The sequence below is a fragment of the Thunnus thynnus genome, chromosome 14, assembly GCF_963924715.1.
Source record: "Thunnus thynnus chromosome 14, fThuThy2.1, whole genome shotgun sequence".
Classification (NCBI taxonomy): Eukaryota; Metazoa; Chordata; class Actinopteri; order Scombriformes; family Scombridae; genus Thunnus; species Thunnus thynnus.
Window position 1 is genome coordinate 19321596 of NC_089530.1, and position 16919 is coordinate 19338514.

Genomic DNA, 16919 nt, shown 5'->3' on the forward strand with positions numbered 1-16919 from the left:
GTCACGTGACTAGCAACATAAACAATTTTCCAGGGAGCTGGGAAGTAAGCTAACTGCAACTAACGGGCAACATTTCACCAACGGTGCTTTCGATTATCGTAAGACTAAATTTGGGATGTGAGGGCGATGGCGGTAATTATTCCTCACGTGTCGGACTTTCCCATAGTTTCTGGAAGACGCGCATCTTGTCGAAGGGAAGAAAATACGTCTACAATTTGAAAAATGGAGTGCTGTCTCCGTCTGCTGAGCTGAAAAATGGGAGCAAGCGCTTCGGTGTCACTCTGTGTAAGTTTAGCTGCGGTAGCAGTTACCATTTTATTACATAATTTTGTTGTTTTGAGCTGATAACCCAATCGATTGCACTTTGTTAAGGGTACTTTTATTAAGTATGGGGGGCATAGCACTCGCAGCTTTATTATCAAGTAATCACATAAAACTAAGCCAACTGGTTTTATAACATTTAAATGCGCATTGTATGGGGACTATACCACAGTTAACGTTACCAGTATGTTGTTTTTGCTAGTTAAATGTACATAGATTCCTGAGCAGGTTGTTGCAGCGATGAAATAATGCCATTATGTCCTGACTGAGTGAGTATCTGCATAATTGCTATGGCGCTAACTTTTTCACATCATAGCATGAATCACTGGGGTACAGGTGAGAAATCCTTATGTCATTAAAAGTTCTCACCACTTCACTAAAACAGTATCCAGCAGTATTTGACAACAGTAAACTAACAATGGAACAATATGATTTTTGCATATTGAGTCAACTTCTGCATGTCCTCTTTCCATGCAGAGCAACCCAGCCTCAGTGAGAATCCTGAGGTCCAGCGCTAAGGTCAGCCCAGAGCCCATTGCTCCCACCCTGGTCTCAGAGCCTGAAGTAGCTGCCAGGTGTGTGTTTGGTGTTGCCTTGCCAAAACTGAGAGAAGACGGGCAGATGGTCTGTGGAATACCCCTTGTTTTAAGAGACATGGTGGAGTACCTGGATAAGAAAGGTCATCTCTTGTTCTTTGACTCCTCTGTTAGTCTTTCATTCATTTATATCCTATACACCTCTTTTCCCCTTTCCCTTACTTGCCTCTTTCTTCCTCTCACTCTCACAGCACAAAGCAATACTCAAACATCACCTGTATGTACTGAATTAATTGTATCTACTTGTTCCTTAATCACAGGAATGCATCATAGGGGTTTGTTTCGTCTGTGTGGTTCTGTGGTGCGGACCAGGCAGCTGAGGCAGCGGTGGGATAGTGGGGAGAGGGTGGACCTGGAGCATGATGGAGATGTCCCCACTGTGGCCTCGCTCCTCAAACTCTTCCTCCGGGAGCTGCCCGCCCCCATAGTTCCCGAACCTCAGCGCAAGGAGCTGGTCCTGAGCCTCACAGGTACTAGGAAATTCTGCTGGACTGGTATTGCTGGGGATCAGATTTAATTTGCTTTCTCAGATCTTAGTTATAGGCATAATAAATTAATGCTGATAATGATACTCTTTAGATTAAGGTAAGGCATTGCTGAACTCGATCAATATCTGGTCTATCCTGAGTATATATACATCAAGACTCCATTTGAGAGCTACAATACAAGTGTCAAGCAGGTTATTGTAATGGGTGAAGACAGTTTCTTTGTGTTATGTGGTTAGAGAATAGATACTCTGAGGTACTTCAGACTCTTAAGTGAATAAACACAGCTTTATAGGAACGCTATGGTAGCCGAATGGTTACTGTGCATGCCACATAACTGCAGCATCCCCAGTTTTATTCCAGCCGTGGACTTTTGTGGCATGTCATACCTATCCCTTCCTTTGTTTCCTGTCTGCAACTTCACTGTTGACTGTCCAATAAAAGCAAAAATACCAATGAAAAACAAACAAACAAACAAACAAAAAATAGCTTGATAATACAAGTGGATTCTCAGACTACTATTGATTAAAAGTAAGCTGTCCAACAAATCAATAATAATTGCTATATAGTCACTTAAATTAATCACGAATAATGGAGGTATAGACACTTAAAGGAAAGATGAACGCCTTATTTTCAGGAGACAGACGCGATGTTAAATTGTTGTCCACTTAATGGACGCAGGTATTTGAAACCTAGATGATTAATCTCTTTAAGCTACGGATGAAAGGGCAAATGATTGAAGCCAGCATGAGAATTTGCAGGAAGTTTGTTCTATAAAAGGTTTATTGATTGGTACTTCTTCTGCTACAATGGTGCAGAAGAAGTACAATGGTAACTTTGTATAATGGTACAAAGTTAAGAGGTCTACAGCATCTTGTACGTTGCAGTGTATAAATTAATCTCAGCTATCTTCTGTGTTGGATAAGTTCTTTGTCAAGTGTGTTAACCTGCCAAATAGGAATCTGAGACTGATTGTATATATTTATATATATCTAAGATTTGTGGCTGCAGTGTCATGTCATGTGCTGTTTTTGTGTTATGTTTTTGCTTCTTTTAGGATATCCAGATGAGGCAGAGATGAACCGGTCTCTGAGAGAAAATCTTTGCCACCTTCCTGATGACAACCTTGTTATTTTGTCTCACCTCATCCACTTCCTGTCCAGAGTGGCTGCTCACAGCCAATCAAATCACATGCCTGTGGAAAATCTAGCCACCATTTTTGGGCCTTGTATCTTTCAGTAAGTTGCTGTTGCTAATGCCACATTCAAATCCTTTCCAGACCAGTACTGAGACACAAGGTTCCCCCAGCCAAATCAGTGCAGTCTCGGCACACTCTAAGCTTGAGCAGACAGTGTAATGACTTGTCTCAGTATAACTTTAAGAAAGACTGTGTATATACATCTTAATATTTTGTTTTCACAAGTACTTTTGTAGAGAGGCACAGCCAGAAATATTCTTCTGGAAGTGAATTGCTGTGGTCTCTCTTCAAGTTTTTCTTCTTCATATTCAGATGTGGGGAAAAAAAAACAAAAAAACCCAACACTGTCTGTTTGACATGAGAGCAACCTTCTAAGTGTCTGGACTAATTCATCAACCTCAGTGGTTGTGTGTTCAGCTCCATTTTTCCACAGCTACACCTCTAAATTGGGGTGGAGATGGGTTTGTCTCCTCAAGGAAATGGGTGTGGAATGTGGTTGATAGCATAACGCACAAAAAGACAGACAGATATAACAGAGGTCATCAGGATTTTGTCGGTTACGTCTTCCCTCCTGTTTACAGAACTCAGCCGTCACTGTAAACAAACTCAGTCTCTAGGGGGACACAATTAGATTTCTGTTGTTTCTGCCACTGTGGAAAAGACTTATTATAGTCAACACCCTTTTGACTGTGGGACACTCAGTCTCATCTATGTCACCCCTGTTTTCTCCAAAACTTAACAACATGTCAGTGGAATGTAGTGTTAGTCATGCTGTTAAGTTCTGCATGTGAGGGGAAAATGTCAGATGATTATAGCTGGGGGAAGAAGAGTTGGTTAGGGGGAGTGGAGTTGGCAGCAGAGGCTTGGAAAAAGTTGGGGGTGGATTTGTGTTGCAATAGCTGTAGAGAGTTGGAGCATGTCCTGTACTCTGGTTCCACAGGCATTAGAATAACAACACAGGAAAGCTATTATGACATGAATGGCAAAGAGGAGAGAATGAATGAGAGACAGATACATGCTGCAGAAAAAGGTCCAGCTGAACAAAGCTACAATTAAGCCCTAAGTAGTAGCTTTTAAACTACATTTAAAGGTACACTATGCAGGATTTGTCAGTGTTTGTGAACACACAGCATTCAAAGTTGGCCCCTACTTCCCATCTGGACAGCTTAGCGATAGAGAGAGAGAGAGAGAGCAGCAGTGGTTTAGCAATCTAGAGAGTGAAAGAAGAGAGTGAGCGGCACTGGTGAGAATAAAGCAGTGAATCAGATAGATAAAACATTATTTTCTGATTCACGACAGTTACGTTCTAAGGCACAAATAAACACATCCGCACACCTCCTCACAACCCTGTGGGACGGTGCTGCATTGCTGGATTTTGTGTGAATGCAGAGCTTCATCCTGTCCACTGTGGCCTCTCTGCCGTGCAAGTGTGTGTATCTCAGCCCCGCCCTCGGTCAAGCAGACATGCAGACCTGCAGCTCTTTATACATGCATGACACAGAGACAGAGAACAGAGCGGAGCAGAGGAGTGAGACAGAGACAGCAATGTAACCTGGTTGCTGTGCTACGAGTCCCGACCTCACACCCTGAATGCTGTTATTAGCTGGGGGCTACACAGCCGCTGCCCAAATGTTGACACCCAGAAACGTCATTAACACAGCAAAATAATAAGAAAATACAGGCAGATGGCAGGTCTCTGCATACACCGCCACACACTTCTAGTTGGTCATAAGTGATGATTGAGAGGGATTACTTTTTTATTAGTCTATACATTGTTTTTTAGGAAAATCCTGCATAGTATACCTACTTTTTTTCTTGACCCAACACTTTAATAATATTGCTATCAATTTATAATGAATTGACTTGGTATCACAGACACTGTAGCACATGTTCTCGCCATGCAGCATGTGTGACAGCTTCTTTAGCAGTGTGCCTCCCATAACTCACACATATGTCATCTAAGCCTCTTTCTAAAAAGCCTGTTGCCCTCATATGTGTCTGTTATGTAATCTGTGTGACAGGCTGCTGCTGTCCTGTCATAGCAATTGACCTGCTTGCCATGTAAACACACTTCTATTAATACTCAAGTTTTTCAAATTCTCTTCCCTGACTGTATGCTATCTTAAACTTTACTGTGTATACATCGGATAAGACCTAAAAAAAACCCTTTGAATGGATTGTGACTTCAACAGCACGACATATTGTAAACAAATAGCCTCTTCCAGATAAACATGTGAAGAACTATTTTGGTCTGAGGTGGCTGTATTTTGAATGTTATGACCAGAAGCAGCTCATATCTCTGAAATTAAGAAGTTGGCAGTTTCAAAGGAAAGCTTACAGGCTATCACTGCCCGGCTGTTGAGTTATATCAATGGGAAATTTATTTTAAGTGTCACGTTTTGAGTCACCTTACCTTTGAGTCTGACCAGTTCATCTTCATTTGCTGCTGTATATGCGTCCCTCCACCAGATGGAGCCCTTTTTGCAGTATCTTTGTTCACAAAGGACCATTTTGAATGCACAATACTTAATACCTGTGAGATTATTCTCCTGTCTTCTTCCTCTTCTATATGCAGTGTTCCAGCTGGACCCAGGATGCTGGAGGAGCAGAGTGTGTGCAATGCCTTGTTGCTCCGTCTTCTCAGACATCATGAGGTTCTCCTTCCAGTCCCATCTGAGGACACAGTGGCCTCCTCCTCACCCCCTCCCCCTACTCTCTCTGCTCTTTCACACTTTGAGGTGAACCATGTTGTTTTTTCCCCCCTTTTGTTAAATTATTGATTGAATTTCTTGGTCTGTCTTTTTACACATTGTGCTAGCATCAATATCACAGTAAGAGATCACAGCACTTATCAACAAATACAACTATAGTGTTGTGTGTGTGTTCACCCTTGTTGTCCTTGGCAGGTCCGACCCAGCAGCTGTTACTCCGAGCAGAGTGGTATGGAGAGGTTTGAAGGAGACACCACCTTTGACTCATTGATCGCTGCTTTTAACCAAACAACATGGATACAATCTCAACTCACCAGGTACTGTCATCACCTTAGCATCAGTGACTTTGTTACTGCACATCCAAGATAGATATATAGATATCAGTGGAGGCTGGTCCATAGAGGCAGAGGAGGTTGCTCCTCCTCTATATTTTGAGAGGCAAGAGGGAGATCAAAATATAAAAAAGAATATTTGGTTGAAATAAACCATTACCAAATCTCTGCATTATTTATAAAATATTTTTTCTCTCTTCTTTGGAAAAAATACATTATTCAAATTCTGATTAAAATGCTTCAACAGTGACACCTGCAGGTCAGGAGTAGTAGGGCAGCGTGTGTGAAGTGGTGGTGGGGGGCAGTGGAGGGGGAGTGGGGGACAGAGGAGGACGGGCCCCTGCTGTCCTCCTTAGGGCAGGATCTCCTACATCAATTTAATGTACTTCATTTTTTTTCATGCTAATCTATGATTGGCCAAGACACGTAAAATGATATAGATAAATTATGTTTCACTTCTTTTATCTAGAAGTAGATAGCTGCTTAGCTCATTGTAGTAGCCTGAAGGACTCTATACATCCATGGAGGACTGTTAAGGACTGTTGTTAAGCTAACCGGAGAATGGATCTGGACTGTGTGGCACAGCAGCGGCAGGACACCCCCAGGGAGCAGCTGGGGAGAGAACCAACTGCGAAATAACTAGGAGAGTTAGCTTGTTTGCCATTGTTGCTAATGATATCAGACTGATTAACCAGCAGCCACAAAGTTCTGTTAACTAACAAGCAAGATGACCAACAGCCACAAATGGACGTTATGACATGGATACTTCATCTCCATGAAAGAAAGAAGTTATCAGATAACATGAGTCAGATACAGCTTCTCTCTCTCTGTCTCTTTGGTCGCTAATTTCATCTCTGATGGTTAAATGTCTCTGTGGCTGTTTTGTGAATTTATCTCCTTAACAAGAATGCAGCAGAGATCATATAATGTGTTGTGGGTAGTTTGCTTGTTGAAGTTACAGTGAACTGTCTGGACTCACTCATTCATTTGGAATTGATCTCGTTTTTAATTAAGTGGTTGTTCAGTCACCTGTTGATGTTGTGTGATTAGTGAATAAGTGTGCAGGAGGTCTGGCTGCTTGCTTGTGACATTTTCTTCAGTTCGTTTTTAAGCTGAGCCGTGGTGCATACAAATAAGAGTGTGTAAGTCATGTATTTGATACATGCATTAATACTTTCTGATGTAAACCTACACTTTTAGATCTGTGAATGTTTTTAGTGTTCAGTCTTTCTGGTGGTCAGCACTGATCTGAACCTGTATCACATTATAAGCTTTGTGGTACTTTATAGATTTCTGTATACTGAGAAAATACATAGCGAACATGTGTAAATCATGTGATATGTTGTCTGTTTTTGATGAGAACATAAATCTGTTGTCACAATAGAACAATACTATAGATTTGAATTTAACTTTGTTGGTAAAATGAGATATTGTGAACTACTCCATGGCTAAAATGAGCATTTCTTCTTCTTAATGTATATAGTAAATTTATTTAAAGAAGCAGCCTTTTCACCACGCAAGGGTTTTTGTTTTTGAAAGCAAATTGTTTTATTGGCATATAAAATTGCCCTCCACCCCTCCGATTTCATCGGGTGGGTGACAATGATGTAGTATGATGTGGTTTGTTGTAAGATTCCATGTTGGTTTTCCTCCTGTCCTCCCCAGTTTTTGAGTCACCAGCCGCCACTGATAGATATATTACTTACATATATCAGTGGAGCTGTTTTAAAACAGTTTTTCTCCCTTTACTGCAGTTAAACTGTCAGTGAGCATTCATGTTATTTGAATATACACAAGCCTCTCCCTTTATATATCTTGTCCTGGGGGAATAATTAGGACCTGACCTTTCTTTCTCCCTGTAGCTTTTCCTTCTATATTCAGTATTGTTTAGTTAGTTGTCAGGTTAATAGTTGTACCATTGTTGACAAGGCTGAGATGTTATTTTCAGGGAATCTAGGCCAACCTCTTGAGGTTATTTGCACCCTGTCCACAAAGGTGTCAAACCATGTTGCTTTGTTTTTATAATTGTCAGACAGTCCTGTTCTTCTCTGTAAACTAGAGCTTTTCATTAGTGGTATACATGTTTCAGGAGGTGTGCCTCCATGGGGAAGGGAAAATCTAATCAAGGACATCACTGCTATTTTTGACATGAGTTCTCTATCAGGCTTGTGATCTGTTTCAGCTCTTCAGGTATTCTTTCATGTGTCAATACACGAGAGGCTTGAGGAATTCCATAATTTTTGATGCAAAAGCCTATAAATGCTTAGCAGAATAAAACTCAGTAAGGGCTCAACGTTAACTTTTTGAGGCACTTGTTCTTTGGGCAAGTAAATTTACCTTTCAAATGTCTAGGCACAAAAGTCACTTGTCTAGGTAAAAATGACACAGTACAGAAGCTAAAAGACGCTCTAACTTCTGTTTCACTGGGACTTTAATGCTGTTTTTTAACATCTGTGATGTGAAAACATCAGATTTCCACCAAGTTAGGGAAATAAAAAGTGTGCATCCTAGTATTAGTTCAGTTATAAAATCTAAGTGCAGCATGCAGTGTTTCTCCTGCCAAGCTGCTGACAGCACTGTCAGCAGAAGAGTCAAGCACACTGGGCAGTAGAGGAGGTTGTACCAGCGTCTGGTTCAAAAGTAGTTTAGCAAACTTTGCATTCACATTTAGATTGATCAGGTTTAAACATGAAATATAAACATGATCATATTACAGTGAGGTTTCTTATGTCCAAGGGAACTGCTAGGTTAGGCTAACCTATTGTCGCTAACTTCGGGGCTAACCCCCTTTACTTTAATCAGCAGGTGGTAAGCAAGACACGGGAACTTGGCTTGGGTCTTGAGGCGTTGTAGCATTTATTCACTGACAAATAGTCTAAACTATACGTACACTGCACTGCTACGTTCACAGCTATACAGATAACTTCATACTCTGCTGCGGTTGCCAGCCTCACCATCACACATCCACTATCTCACTCTTTCTCGCCCTCTTGACTGCACATTCACTAAGCTCACAAAATATGCATTGAGCTATCCCATTCTGAGATGGACGTGTTGTGGGGAAAATTTTCATTTGTTTCAAACCGGTATTCCGAATTTATTCATTTAACTAAACAGCCGAATAATGAGTGGCACATAACGTGAAGACACACTGTCCTTAAAAAAAAATCCCCTTGTCCCAGACAAGCGGACAAGCCTTAATGTCGAGCCCTGTCAGTTGTTGAACAAGATTTGCCATTATCCAAAAGCTTATCATTATCTAAGATTGTCCAGTGACTCAGAGAGCAAGAGTCCGTCCAGTTTAGACTCTGAATTACAGTGATGTCTCCTGGTTCTTCAAACAACTTTAGTGTAAGGTTAAAGGTTTGGTTTAATGAGATTACATGTTACAGAGAGGAGAAGTACACCATGTTTATGATGATAAGATATGAAAGAATATTAGACTACAGGTTAGATCTCATTCATAGCATTCATTTCAATGTCTCACTATAGGATGCGCCTTCTTGCATATTCCTCAGAAGTATTTATGTCATTACGCCAGTCCTGATTGACTAGTGATTGTGATGTCCATGTCAGGCAGGACCAACTACCCTTAAATAGCCATTCAAACACCTCTTCTCACTTCAGAGCGTATCTCCTGTTGTATAGGCTAGCTAGCTTAGCTGTCCATAGACTGGACCTTTCTTTCTAACCACTCCTTTGCTTGGTGTTAGCTGCCTTTGATAGGCTTCGACTCTCCAGCCATACTCCAGCCATAGACTGGAGCATGTATCCAGTTAGCTGTTACACGGCTGGGGCTCACAACTGGACCTAGCCGTGGCGGCTTCGCCTCTGGAAGATGTACTGAAGCTGAATTATAAGGATGATGACGAGGACACCTCGGAGCTCCTCATAGCCAAGGACGAGGATGAGAACGAAATGATCATCCTCTCCGCTCAGGCTGCCCCTCCCGGGGCGAGGACGAGAGCATGCCAGCTTCCCCAGCAGCATGGATATGCAGAATGTTTCCTCCATGCTCACAGCGTATCAAGCATAGCTATGTGAGGACATGGCGACCAAGCCGGACCCTGTTGTATGGGAGGAGATTACTGTGATACTGTGTTCAGTGACAACACCTGCTTCACTGCTCCTAATATCTCGCGCAAGTGCAGTGCCAGTCAGGGTTCTGCCACTAGAGGGCCCTATAATACAGTTATTCGGGGGACAAAGGGCAGACGACACATCAGGGGCCGCTACCTCTCTCTCTAATGAGAGAGCGCGGTGGATCTGTTTTTGTCAAGAGAAAGCGCGCAGTATCCACTGTTCTTCCCAATGCATGTACTAGACATGCCTCTCGGCGTGGATGCGCTTGCGCATGTTTGGCCACTCGTCCTCTTGTACACATTTCCTTTCTTGGCTCTGATACCCCCCACTCTGTCCAGAGTGAGGGATCACCGCCACACACTGATTCTAATAACCCCGCACTGGCCAACAATGTACTGGCTGGTTTGGATATATCAACTCCTGTGCAGACAGCCATGGCAACTCCCACTACACAGGGACATGCCCGGTGGGGCAATAGTTCACCCACACCCAGAATGCCTGGCACTATGGACTCAACCCATGAGGCACATGTCTCCTTTCAATGTCTGGTTGGTGTGATTTTGTCATTCCTGCAGGACTTGATTGACAAACAAAAAGCCTTCTCCACAATTAAGGTGTACCTGGTTGCTATTGCTTCATGTCATGTGGGATTTGAAGGTAAAACAGCTAGCCAACATCCTTTGGTCTGCGGTTATATGAAAGGGCTGTGTAGGCTCTTCCCTGTTTCCAGGCCACTGGTGCCACCATGGGACTTGGCAGTGGTTTTCGATGGGCTCTCTGGTCCTCCATTTGAACCACTGGAGGAAATCGACTTGAAACATCTGTCTCTGAAGACAGTGTTGTTGCTGGCTTTGGTGTCTGCTAAACAGGTCAGTGACATTCACATGTTCTCAGTGCATCCTTCACGCACTCAGTCTGCCTCACAGCATGGTAGAGTGTCACTGAAGCCTAACCCCGTCTTTGTGCCCAAGGTGCTTGGCTCATGCTCTCCCATTGACCTTGTGGCATTCTCTTCACCACCTTTTTCTTCCTCTGAAGAATGATGGTTGCACATGCTGTGTCCAGTTCATGCCTTGCTCATCATGGACGAAACTAAGGAGTTTCGGAGAAGGGACCAACTCTTTGTATCCTGGGCTAATTCCCATATGGGCAAGTCTATTACAAAGCAATGGCTCTCCTACTGGATTGTGGGGGCAACTGCTCTAGCCTATATGAGTCAGAGCATACGGGTCTGTGAGTTCATTCCACTCGTGGTCTGGCTACATCCTGGGCCCTGTTTAAAGGGGTTTCCATCCAGGACATTTGTGCAGCAGCAAGCTGGTCTTTGCCACTCACCTTTGTCCGGTTTTATGAGCTGGATGTCTCGGGAGTCTCCATAATGAGACATCAAAACAGATGCTATGAATGAGAACTTGAAGTTACTTGCGTAACCCTGGATCTCAGAATAGCATGAATGAGATGTCTCACCAGACAACCCTTCTTGCTAGGGCGAAGGGAGAAGCAGTGCTTATTTTGAATGCCGCTGTGTCGTCATGTAACCTATTTGAAGGTAGGTGATTCTGCCTGACACAGACGTCGATCACCAGCCAATCAGGATTGGCGTAATGAGATAAATGTTTCTGAAATGCTTTACTCTGAGAACGGGGGTCACGCAAGTAACCTAAAGTTATTCATTCATTTTATAGTCTCAGGATGTTTCATTTCTCTTTACATAAAGATATAATGGTGAGTAGGTGCAGGTGATAAATTGCTGAAAAAAATATTAGATTAAAGCCAGGAAGCAACACACCCCCTCTCTGAAACTGTTACACAAATTGTCTGTAGTCATCAGGAAGAAGTACTGTTGCTTGTACAGTTGACTGTCCTTTCATTCTGATGGCAATTAAAAATAGGATCACATGCTGGAGAGAGCAGAGAAATGGAACAATGGTAAATTGGTCCCCCAGACAGAATCAACATTCTGACGGCTGGTTGTCAAAAGGTTACAATACAGACCTTGAATTACATTGATATATTTTCTATTTTTTGCCCCCTGGTCAGTATGTGTCATGACATTCATGTTGACTTTCTGATTAATTCTGTCACCCATGTATGTGAGTATAGTTGTGCGCCTGGGGGAATTCTGCTCAAAATTAAAGGAGATGAAAACACTATGGTTGTAATTTTAAGCTGACATGCTTTGTGTTCTGTTAACTGTGTGACAAAATAGATTTGTCCTCAGTTGAACTCAGATGTTTTTTGAAAACAAGCATGAGGTATTACTAATAAAATCCTTGTGGACTAAAGGCAAAATGAGATGTGAAGGTCACAGGATTATTTAAAGGCAGTGGCATGGCAGTCAGATGTCACCCTGGCCCAGACCATAATTAAACTACCCTCACGTGTCAGTTTAAAGAGGAGTCAGTAGATGCCGGTATACAGGTCAAACAAGTGGCATGAAACGTGTGTGTGTGTGCGTATCTGTCTGTCCGTCTTTCCCAGCTGGCAAGCGAAAGGGTTGGTGGCCGTCCAGGTCTTTGCATAGCACACTGGCAGACACAGCTCCCTATTTATTACCACAACTCACGTTGATGCACAACACTCAGTTCAGCTGCCCACCTGCCTGAGGACTGTTGACGTCCCTCAGTCTGCCCTCACCCTTTTTGATAAAACCAGAAAGTGAGACAATATCTCCATGTAGCCTAGAGCAAAAAAAGGTTCATCTTCAAAGGAATATGGAGTTCTTATCCAGGCATTATGGACCCTCTGCAGGTGTATCATTTGGGCACATGGATACTCCTACAGATATTAGATTCTAAGCTGTAGAATCTGTCACACCTGCTGAGGAGGAGTGCCAAGCCTCATGTAGCAGCTATACTAAGCCTGTTTTGTGTGTTCTCACTGTTTCTGTTTCTTAGCACTCATAGGGCAAACAAAAATCAATGTATTTTCATCCAGCAGCCTCCCACTCTCATCTGTTTAGCAGGCATAAGATGTGGCATCATTCCATCTGTAACTGTCTGTCTTTCTAGATCTAAAATATAGTCTGAAATCTAAAACACATTGCTTTTCCTCCTTCCTTATTAGTGTAAGCCTTGTTTTCTCAACTAAGTGAGGGCCTCCAAATTAAATAACTACAGTGAATGTTTGGGTGGGAAAAGATATTCAAGGCATGTATTTATTAACTGCCCACATGCCAAAAGCAGCAGCGCAGGATCCAGAACAAGTAACCACATGTCTTAGTTTTTTTAGTTTTGACTTTTTTGCATGAAAAAACAAGAATGGAACCATTTTTGGTTTAATCGCTTCTTCTCACTGGGAATTTGTGCTTTTTCCAAACATGTCTGGCATTTGCCTGCTATTTTGTCTGGTCATGTCTGGACCTCTATGCTTCCCATTAATGTCACAGTCCATATTGATTTTGGTCTAATTATACCTACAGAGGGTCTGATTTCAAAACAAGTGTCTGTTTTCTGTGTCTTACCAGGAGATAACATTTCAAAAACACAAATTTAATTCTTAGAAAAAGGACAAAGGATGTGCAGACATCTATTTACTTCAATAATATTTTACAGCATGTGTTCCTTCAATTTCAGTCATTCCATGTATTCCTAAAATTATCTATTTTTAGGTCAACTCTAGATATATAGGTCAAGCAATATATGTCATATAATTGGATTTGTTGGTCACTAAACATAAATAGTCTGCTCTATGTAGTCACATTTTTTCTAATCAGTATTGAACTTCTCAGCTGTAATTCTGCTTGTGCATATCAGTCGTTACGTTTAAACTGATTTGTTTTGTTTGATTTACTAACTGACCTAAAACAGGGAATGTTTACTACAAATAAATGTCAGGAATTTTGAAAAAGCGAGTTTCAATTTATTTGGCTAAAGTGCATGTAAACTTATGACTTCAACTGTATGTGGCTGTGTGCAGCCTTCTATTTATTTGTGTGCACTTTCTTGTCTCTACCTCCATGGCCTACTTGCATCTATATTTCAGTGCAGGGACTGGTATTGTTGTCCCCAAATACGACTTAAGTACTGCTGCATGTGAGTTCAAAATCTGCCACTGCGTGTGTGTGTGTGCTCGGGTAAATGAAGGGGGCGGGTGAGCCCTCTGCCTCCCGGGTGTCACTTCGCTGTCGCTGTTGACCATCAAGTTCTGATCATCTGTGCTCTCTCGTATTTATGGCGTTGCCTCTCTCTGTCCCTCCAAAACAGCAAGCTGTTCATTGTCACGTGTAATCTGCATGCTAGACCGCTGTCAGTTTAGGCATTTTGGCAAAGGATGTTTTCTTGTCTCATCTGCTTCAGCATCCATGACAACAACCATGGGTCTACAGTCCTTCACAAGTGAGTGAGCTAAAGGCGGACTTAGATCGGAAAGAGAGTAGTTGCTTTAGAGCAAGGGGGTCAATAATGCTTTGTATTTGCATATCTATCCTAGTTGTTCATGCAGAGTTTGTTTGTTTTTGCCACTTTTGACCAGGCTATGTTAAGATGAAGGATGTTTGAGGAAGGGAAACTAGAGGAAGAAAAGTAATTCATGTTCATACTGGAGGCTGCTGTCTGCTCCACTCATGCTTTGACTAATAGCCTAAGCAGCTATCATTAGTTTCTTGCTGCTGCTGTACTGACCCATCTGCTGAAGGTTTCAGCTCTGGAGTCATGCACTGCTTTAAGCAAGTACGTGACCAATGGACTGTTTTTGGTTCATGTCGCGGCAAATCAGTTGTGCTTGTTTTTGCTGGGAGCGCCTCATTAGAGCTTCATGAGACGTGTCACAGAGCAGCATTAGATTAAGCACTGCTGATTCATGACCTGCTAGATGTTTGCTTTCCAAACTACTTGCTGCAGAGGTCAGCAGTTTTCCCAGTGATTAACTGTTGGACATTCAAGTTAATTCATGTTCACCTTGTGACATGTAAAGTGATACACTTCTATCTATTGTTTTGATCTGACAATGTATCTGAGTTTTCAATTTTCAAAATATTGGTTTAATATTCTGGTGAAGTGGGTGGAATGTATTCACTTTTCGCTGTATCAATGTCTCTGTAAAAAGGACAAAGATTATCTCTCTCATTAACTAACTAACTATAAATTATGGCTTTATTAATGGCTTTATTAATGGTAAGTTCCTAATTTCTGAATGCTTTATTGTTTTTAATTAAAAACAACAGTTGGGTTGTCAAGTTATGAAAAATCTTTTTGGCTGGTATTTATCTGCCTCCAGTGTGACATTTACTTTGTTTTTTTTAGTTAGCTCTTTTGTTCATCAGGAACACCTCTACAATAGACCATTCAACCACTTACCTTCCAGGATAGGGCTTCAGAGCAACTGGAACAACTTATTTAACTTATTTAAAACTGCAGACTTGATGGATTATTTTAAGAAGCATTTATATTAACATGTATAATTGCAGATGACTTGTGTACTTTTGCTGATGGCTTATCAGAAAGTGAGAAACCTGTGATTCTTTATTAATGACATTATCAACATATTTAGTGACAGAACTGATTGTTTAATAAAAAAGTAAAGCAGTAGTTGTTCTTGGCTTATTACTGATATATAAAGCATTGGTAAATTATTTATTAAGCATTAGTAATCCATTACAACATTTTAAAAAGAGTGCCTAATTAAAATGTGGTGTTTTATTTTCTCCTTATCTCCCCCTGTGTGTGTATCCCTCTGTCTGTTTCACTCTGTCTCTCCATAGTCTTGACATTCTGCAGCTGGGTTGTGAAACCAGTTCTGACATCAGCGCTGGCATTCAGAGGCTGATTCCAGACCAGGAGGCTCTGGAGGAGAGCAGTGAAAGCACAGAGGCAGGCTGCCCCACTGACCCAGGCCCAGAGCAACATCAGTCCCAGAGTGGACCATCTCAAAACATCCAGGGGGAGCTGCCAAAGTTGGAGTGTACCACACAAGGGTGAGTGATTCTCCTGTTTGTCTTCCCTTTTTTTCATACACAGATGATATTTTCACTTAAAATGATTTGACCAGGTGACAGCAGTGTCAAACTTATTCACATCATTTTGAGGACTTGAGAAACATATGCCCAGTCACTTCCTCCACAACATATATAAATTGTCAAGGTCCTCTACAGTTTAATGAGTGTTTCTTTATCAACAGGACTTTTTCACAAAACAGCCTTCCACTATTTACTTCCATATCAAAGGAGAAAGAGGAGGAAGAAGGAGACGAGGTAGAGGATAGAAGGACACCTTCCTCGCCTATCAAAGACGACTGCTCACTGGTGTGCATTGTTGATTTTCCTCTTTTTTTTAGTTGTCATATTCTTTTTTTATTTCTTTGTTTTCTTTCTCTTGCCTCTCTCCCATTCTCGAGCACATCAAACTGAGTCTCCAGCTATTAGCACTCACCATCTCTAGCTTTGAATATTATTCAGTGTCAGCTGTGTCTCCGGTCATTCACATTTATTTCTAGATCCATTGAAACGTGGTAAATAAAACAAGCTGCTGCTTCCTGCATGTGCTGCAACAAACACTCTGTGTAGTGTGGTTTCTGTGCGTGTTAAATTAAGAAAGAAAGCACAAGCATGCTTTTACTGTTTACTGTTTGAAGTGGAAAATCTTTTGGCCATTGACTGTCTGGAAGGTTATATGACATGGACTGAATTGTTTTTCAGGCTTTCGCTGATGCAGGGCACTCATCATCAATTTCAGACCGCTGCATAACCAATGAATCACAGAGCAAAACCCAAACTCAGACTCAAGACCTAGAGAGGTGAGAGGAAAGAGGAAAGCTTCTGCACAACACAAGATGACATTTTGTTGCAGTTGTTGCCTTTGTTTCTCTTTTGTATTGTTTCTGTAACAGTACACATTTGCTTATGACAGATAAAATTGTTATAAGAAAACATTTATATGAAATCAAAATGGCTAATTTCACACTTTCAGATTTCACAAAGATTCAAACACAACCACTAATCAAATAGAAGCACTATTGAGAAAAAGGGGGACCTGTTAGTTGTTCTGTAGCAGTTAATTAGAGTGTTTTGGATTTAATTTGATCTGATTCCTTTGGATGCTACAGTTGTTTTTGTCCTTTTTTGCTCCTGCTTGCTTCTTTTCGGTTCACATCATCTCCAAGCCCTGCAGTCAGCTGAGAAGTAGGTTATTGGAACAGTGTGTTGCTCACAGTCATGCTTTTGATATGATTCCAGTCCAGATAACACTGACTTGCGA

General features: G+C 41.6%; 1 protein-coding gene across 2 annotated transcripts in view; it reads left to right on the forward strand.

Moving 5' to 3' along the window:
• Positions 1-16919, forward strand: part of LOC137197191 (protein FAM13A-like) — a 24744-nt gene continuing 7825 nt past the window's right edge. For both annotated transcript variants that reach the window (XM_067610423.1, XM_067610422.1), the window contains exons 1-9: positions 1-285; positions 799-1000; positions 1178-1387; positions 2460-2640; positions 5176-5338; positions 5507-5628; positions 15428-15640; positions 15844-15967; positions 16361-16458. In XM_067610423.1, the coding sequence (XP_067466524.1) occupies positions 256-285; positions 799-1000; positions 1178-1387; positions 2460-2640; positions 5176-5338; positions 5507-5628; positions 15428-15640; positions 15844-15967; positions 16361-16458 (1343 nt within the window). In that variant the 5' untranslated portion in view covers positions 1-255. The remainder of the gene's footprint in view (positions 286-798; positions 1001-1177; positions 1388-2459; positions 2641-5175; positions 5339-5506; positions 5629-15427; positions 15641-15843; positions 15968-16360; positions 16459-16919) is intronic.